General features: G+C 48.2%; 1 protein-coding gene across 1 annotated transcript in view; it reads left to right on the forward strand.

The window, feature by feature from the left end:
• The window catches only part of PTPN11 (protein tyrosine phosphatase, non-receptor type 11), a gene marked incomplete at its 5' end in the record, with an annotated part of 16,663 nt that overhangs the window by 505 nt on the left and 8,872 nt on the right, over positions 1-7,286 (forward strand). The window contains 4 exons of the mRNA XM_009076666.1: positions 964-1,158; positions 2,208-2,400; positions 3,618-3,734; positions 4,439-4,552. Of these exons, the coding sequence (XP_009074914.1) occupies positions 964-1,158; positions 2,208-2,400; positions 3,618-3,734; positions 4,439-4,552 (619 nt within the window). The remainder of the gene's footprint in view (positions 1-963; positions 1,159-2,207; positions 2,401-3,617; positions 3,735-4,438; positions 4,553-7,286) is intronic.

The following is a 7,286-nucleotide window of genomic DNA, read 5'->3' on the forward strand; positions in this document are numbered from 1 at the left end:
AGGTGCAAAGATCTATTTTTAGTGTTGTTCACTTTTTCCTTTTCCTTTTTCTCCCATAGTCCCTGATGAGGTTCTCAAATCTTTTTTACAACTTGGTGCTATTTATGGGGAGTGAATTCTCCCTTTGCAGAGACATTCAGGGGCAGAGAAATAGATTGATAAAAGCATTACTTTTAGCCCTTTGAAAATCTATTTGTAACCATCTGAAAGCAGCAGAGATGATGTGGATTCCTGGTCATGCACGTGCAGGAAATGCTCTCCAGACTCTCTCCTTACAGGAAAAGTCAGCAAGTTTTTCAGGGCAACTGTGATGCTTTCTCAGCTTCCCAAATAGGCCATTGGTGGCAGTTGTCTCCTGCCTCTGTGTGTGCAGGGTAGGGATGGGGAAGGGACACTCAGGGGAAGTAGATAAAGGGAAAGGGAAAAGTGGGAGTGGTGATAAGAACGGTGCTTGGATTCTCCTGAGATAAGAGGCACAGGAGGAGCTCCTGCAGGGAGCTCTTCCCCCTTAGCATCAGAGGCTGAGGGAGCAAGTACCTGATGTCAGGCAGAGGCAACTGTTCACCCCAGGAGAGACCTCAGAGCTGGTGGGAAATCCTGGGGAAAGAGCAAACACACTTTGAGTCTCTGGAGATCACTGAATCCTTCTCACCCCCCACCCTTGTGCTTGGGTGTGCAGTCTGAGGGGTGTCTAAGGATTTGAGGATCCCTTCAGACAGAATTAAGCTTTCCTTCCTACCCCTCCTGGCTGCTGGGCAGACACTTGCCCTTCTTGCAAGCCACTGCCATGTGGCTGGAGCTCGGAGAGGCTCTAGCTTAGCCCTGCTGCAATATTCCAGTTGGAAAGCGATGCGTATGTAAGTATGGATTTCTCCAGCTCAGGCAGCAGAACAGTGGATAGAGAGGTGATTGATTAGCCATCAGCTGACTCACGTGGGGTTTTCCCTGTGTTTCATCTGTCAGACGAACTGGAGCTGTCACCCACATCAAGATCCAGAACACAGGAGACTACTATGACCTCTATGGGGGAGAGAAGTTTGCTACATTGGCTGAGCTAGTCCAGTACTACATGGAACATCATGGACAGCTCAAGGAGAAGAATGGAGATGTTATAGAGCTGAAATATCCACTGAACTGTGCTGATCCTACGTCTGAAAGGTCAGAGAAATGGTGGTGGAATCTCAGTGTCCATGTCCACTGTGTTTATCCCTCTTAGCACTGCAGCAACTTCTGTTTGAGGAAGAGTTGCCCACTATCTTGGACTAGTTTCAGTGAGGTTCCTTGCTAAGTAGACATAGAAACATGACTAAAGGTGAAGGAATCTAAGCCTCAGGACCTGTTTTCTTCAGCATTCTTTCTTGTGTGGCACAGGCCTAAATAAAAGGCATCATTCCCTTTATTTTTCCTGGGAGAATGTTTTAGTGTAGAAGTTCTCCTGAAGCTGTTACTGCTGTAAGGAAGTTCCAGGTATATTCCTGGGCATGATTTGACATGGGATTTTTCTAGTAGTGGGTCAGTGTCTAAGAAAGTGAGTGACACAGAAATCCTCAAGTTCCTTAAACTCCTGTTTTGAGGAAAGTGGCCAATAGGGAGAATCTGAGGAAATATGCAGGTGTCAGAAATGAGCCTCTGTGGCCAGTAGATACCTGTTTATTCCTAGAAGTGAAAGAACAAGGAAAAACATTCCAAGTTCTCTCACTCCTCAGTGTCCTGTATTTCCCAGTGCTGGGGAGGATTATTGTATTTGAGGCCATGTGAAGATGTGAGATTGCTGTGGTGATCAGTCCCCAGTCCCTAGTGGGATGGAAGGGCAAGGCCCCAAAGATGTGAAGTTCCCACAGGTTTATCAGGAAGGAAATGGAAGAGGAAGGAATGCTTTGCCTGAGGGGAAGGTTGCAGTGTAAACTGGTGTTTGTTGGACACCAGAGAATCCATCTGGATAGTTGTAAAGGATCCAAATCAAAGCTTCCTTGGAAGCTCGTGTGAAATTCAAAAGTCAGTGCTCATGGAAGTGCTTTGAAGTGTTTCCTTAGTCACTTGTGTGTGTACATGTCACTTCCAAGGCTTTTTTTGTTTATTATCTCTCTAGCCTGAGCCTTTCTGTAGCCCTGGACATTGCTCAGTGTGTGTGAGGATATGGTTTGCTGGTGAGTGGATTCAGCCGTGGCTGCAGTGACGCAGCAGAGTTCCTCTCTCTTTGTTTCAAGGTGGTTCCATGGGCATCTCTCTGGAAGAGAAGCTGAGAAGCTGTTAACAGAGAAGGGAAAGCATGGGAGCTTTCTTGTGCGTGAGAGTCAGAGCCACCCTGGGGACTTTGTCCTCTCTGTCCGCACAGGAGACGATAAAGGAGAGAGTAACGATGGGAAATCCAAAGTGACACATGTCATGATCCACTGCCAGGTATGGTGAAGCTTCAGCAGAGCTCTCTGTGGGCTGTGGGGCTGCTCTAGCAGGAGGGACATCCTCCACCTCACTCCAGTTCTGGCTGCATTCCCCCTTTCCCTGGGGGGCTGTGGATCATCTCTGGTCAAATGATTGAGAGAATCAGAACTCCATCAGTGTTTGTGGTTTGGTGCCTGCTTGCCTGACTGAATCATGTCACACTGTCCTGGGCTGTCAAGTACCTTCTAACACAGTTGGCTTTGATTGCATGAGAAGGCTGGCTCAGACCCTCTGCTGATGGAGCCTTTCATGTTCATGAAGCTTCTTAAGTGAGCTGCAGCCTCCTGGATGGATCATATAAAGCTCTGAGTGATTGGGCAAGCAGAGATGTAGATGTCTGTTTCTCCTGTCAGTTTGTGTGGTTGTGCCTGCTGGATGATCAGCAATCTGACAGTGTGGAGTGTTGACTCCAGGGAATGCTTTTAAATCTCAATCTGGAGTTTCATTTAGGGTAGTCAGTGATAGTCTTGATGTTTTAATATATCCCCATGGGTTGTTATTTTTTAAAAAATCAGATTTTATAATTTTCTTCTGTTATGCTAAAAGACATTGCAACAGCTTATCATAGAGCCATCAAGGCTGGAGGAGAACTCTTAGATCATCAATTCCAACCATTAGCCAATGACTTCATTGTTTAAAAGCAGCTGAAATGCAGTGACAGAAGTGGTTTGGAGGTGGAGATGTCCTAGCAGGACTGCAGAAGCTAAACCAGCAGAATATATGTGTTTTTTTCAAGAGTACCTTTTGCAGGTTAACTGCTCTTTGCATTTATGACATTGAGGAAGATAACTTGGCACTGCTTCCTTAAAGCAGGGATGGTGCCAGGCTCTACAGCCTGGCAGTACCCAGTGGTGCACTCAGCTTTGGAAATCAGTTCAAATTCCTGATCCCTGGATTCTAATCCTGTATTCTCAGGATCTGTGGAGCTGACTGAGCCCCAGGGCAGAAGGAATCAGCTCTCCTGAAGAGGCAGATAAACTGATCTCCAATTAGCTGACAAAATGGGTGATGTGTGTGTTTCTTTTATCAAGCTTCTGCCATCTCTTGGCAGAGAGATTTTATTAGAGTCTTCTCTGTCTGGTTTAAAGATGATTTGTGATGCATAGCCTGAAGGTACTGCCAGAGTAGATGTCCTGGTTTGAAGTGTGTGTTTTGATGAGCATCTGTCTTTGAAGGACCTGAAATACGATGTTGGTGGAGGGGAGAAATTTGACTCTCTGACAGATCTGGTGGAACATTACAAGAAGAATCCCATGGTGGAGACTTTGGGCACAGTATTGCAACTCAAACAGGTGAGTGAGTGGAGAAGACACCACTGAGCTTTGCTACCATCAGAATATACTGAACTAAAGCTTTTCCACATGTTCCTAATGCAGAAGTGAAGAGCTAAACTTCATGAAATTGGATGAGAGAGTCATTTAAACAGGAACAAATTCTTTTATGCTTGCAAGGGGATGGAGTCCTGCCTGTGATGCAGGCAGGACTTCTCTTGGCTTCGTTGTGGCCCATGGGGATTGCAGGGAGAGGCCAGAAATGAGACAACTTAGTGTACTAAATAAAAACTGTGAGACTAGAAGCAATTGTTGCCTTCCCCTTTCTCTCTGCCCTTCACTGTTTGAATTCCCTAGTTCATAAAACCATCAAGGCTGGAGGAGACCTCTCAGATCATCAGCTCCAACCATGAACCTGTCACTACTGAAACACCTAAACCATATCCTCCAGCAACAGATCCAGACACCTCTTAAACTCCTCCAGGGCTGGTGACTCCACCACCTCCCTGGGCAATATCCCAGTGCCTCAACACCCTCACAGGAAAAACATTTCTCCTGACAGCCAATCTGACTCTGACCCTGTCTCGTCTCAAGGCCGTTCCCTTTAGTCCTCTCCCTGGCAGGAGAGACATCCCCCAGCTCTCTCCAACCCCTGGCAGGTTTTGAAGTCCTGGAACTACCTCAGTTTTCCTGTGCTCAGCCTGTGTTTGCTGTATGTCCCTCAGCCCCTGAACACGACCCGGATCAACGCCGCCGAGATCGAGAGCCGAGTGCGAGAGCTGAGCAAGTTGGCAGAGACCACGGATAAAGTCAAGCAAGGCTTCTGGGAAGAGTTTGAGGTACTGCACTACCTTCCAAGTGTTACACTATTCAGTCTCCACACTGCTCACTTGAGGTTGGTTACTGCCCTCCTGCTGTTTTCTCACCTCCCTGTCAGTCACCCCAGTTCCCTGTTCGTGCTCCCATCTCCAGGTACAACATGGTTAGAATTTTGCAGCTTCTCTTGTGGCTTGAAATATTTGTCTTTTCTTCCTTATTCTGAGAGTTAATTATGTTCTTCAGTGCTGTTCATCCAATGCCTGGCACAATCCCTCCTGGATATCCTCCCCATCCTGAGGGAGCCTCATGTGCCACTGTGTCTGTCCCACCAGGACAATCACAGCGTAGAATTTTAGGGTTTGGAATGGAGCTTAGAGATCACCTAGTCCCAAGCCCCTGCCCTGGGCAGGGACACCTCCCACCAGGGCAGGTTGCTCAAGGCTTTATCCAACACAACTGGCTCATTGCCTCCCTCTGCTGAAGCAGCTGATGCTTTATGGAGAATCCCAGAATGGTTTGGGTTGGAAGCACCTTAAAGATCATTTAATTCCACCCCCTGCCATGGGCAGGGACACCTCCCACTAGCCCAGGTGGCTCCAAGCCCCATCCAGCCTGGCCTGAACACTCCAGTGTATATATAATGGGCTAGTTTATACCTCGCACACATGGAAGGAAACCACCAGCAGAGTCTGGAATTTCACCAGCAGATGGCAACAGGAAACTGGGACGTGTCTGTGGGAGAGGCTGGTTTGGGCTGCCGTGGTGTGTTGAGAAACTTCGTGAAAAGTGTTGGGTTTGCAGCACAACCATTCTTGGAGAAACTCTGTGATCAGAGAGATCGTTAGCTGCATGGACTGTCCATTCTGCTCTGAGGTTGTTGTCAGGAGGAGAAAAGGAATCCTGTTGTGGATGGAATATCAGAAGGTAAAGTCATGGCAGTGGGAAATAAGAAAACAAGGATTAAGCTTTCTCCGCTCTCTTTCCATGTGCTCAGTGTGAGGGACAGTCCTTAGCTCAGGACTGTTGAATGGCCAGAGTGGTGAGAATTCCATTTGGAAGGGGAAGGAGCCAGCAGAGGCCACTCTGGTCCCTGCTGAAGCCTTGAGCCTCTGTTCTACAGTGCCAGGAGTGGTGGATCCCTGAGGAGCAATTCTCACCTATTGCCTGTGAACTTTGCCTGGAGCCAAACTGGTCTCAACCTCTGAGTTGCTTCTCTTGCAGAGTTCAACAGATGAACTTTGATCTGCAGGGTGAGGAAGATTAACAGTGCACTTCCATATGGGAATTAATTGCTCTTGGCAAAGGGATCAGTGTGTGCTTGGTCATAGCATGGCACATCCTCTCTGCCTGTGGTCACTGAGGGGTTTAGCCAAGCAGAGGTTGTCTCTTGGCTTCCTGGGGGCTCCAGGCATGGCTTACTCTTGTCCAGAGTGTGTGACAAGGAAAATAAGTGCCTTGTTGGCTTCCCCTTCTTGTAAGTGAGGTTGGCTCAGTGCCACCTCAGAGAGTGGCTGAGGGAGGACAGTTAGGTGATGCCTTTAGGAAGGGATTGTTGGTTTGTCAGCAGAGAGTCAGTGAGGTTGGAAGGGACCACAGTGTGTCACCTGGTCCCACCTCCTGCTCCAGCAGGGCCAGCCCAGAGCACATAACTCAGGGTTATGTCCAGATGGGTCTTGAACACCTCCAGTGTGGGAGAATCCACAACCTCTCTGGGCAATCTGTTCAGTGCTCAGTGACTGCACAGGAAAGTTCTTCCTTGTGTTCAGGTGGAACTTCCTGAGCAGCAGTTTCTGCTGTTATCTGTTGCATTATTGGTTTCCCTCCCTGAGCAGAGTCTGATCATCCTCTTGGCACTTCCCTGTTCATGGACTGGAATCCATTAGTGAGGTCGGACTGGAATCATGGACTGGAATCCATTAGTGAGGTCCCTCTCAGTCATCTCAAGGCTGAACAGGCACAACTCCCTCAGTGTTTCCTCATCCCTGAGGTGCTCCAGTCCCTTCAGCATCTTCCTTGCCCTGCCCAGGACCTGCTGCTGGAGCTCCATGTCCCTCTGGCCCTGAGGAGCCCAGAACTGGACACAGCACTCCAGGTGTGACCTTACCAGAGCTGAGCAGAGGGACAGGATCACCTCCCTGAGCTGCTGGCAGTGCTTTTTCCTGATGCATCTCAGGATTCCATTTGCCTTCTTAGCCACAAAGATACACTGTTGGTCTTGGGCAGCCTGTTGTCCCCCAGGACCCCCAGGTCTTCCACAGAGCTATTTCTTGACAGTTACAGCTTCTTTCCTGACCTCTGCCCTGTGTTGGATAAAAATGTCCTGTAATTATTGGTGGGTTCTTAGGAGTAAAGTGTTTTCCTTACAGAAGGCAAAGCAAAGGAAGAAATTAAAGGCCTTACCCGTGAGACATTCCCCTTCTCTTTGCCCTTCACTGCTCATAGTGAGGTCAGCACTAAACCTGATTTCTTTTGGAAATGAAGCAATCTCCAGGCAGTTTTGGTGCCAGGCTCTTCCAGCCACCTCAGGGAAGCTCCAGCTGTCCACCTTGGTGGCAGGAGGTGGGGGCAAACTCCAGGTTGCCCATGGATCTCTGTCTGTGCTGTTTATGAGTTGGCAGTCCAGATGGTGCTTATAAATTACTTGTCTTCAGGCTAGAATGTACCTCTTGTCCTGTGAACCACCAGACTGAAATGTTGACAGTCCTTGGAATGTTTTTCCTTCTGAAAAATGGCTCTTTGGTGAGCTTGATGTAG

This window comes from Acanthisitta chloris, unplaced genomic scaffold (genome assembly GCF_000695815.1).
Source record: "Acanthisitta chloris isolate BGI_N310 unplaced genomic scaffold, ASM69581v1 scaffold15856, whole genome shotgun sequence".
NCBI lineage: Eukaryota > Metazoa > Chordata > Aves > Passeriformes > Acanthisittidae > Acanthisitta > Acanthisitta chloris.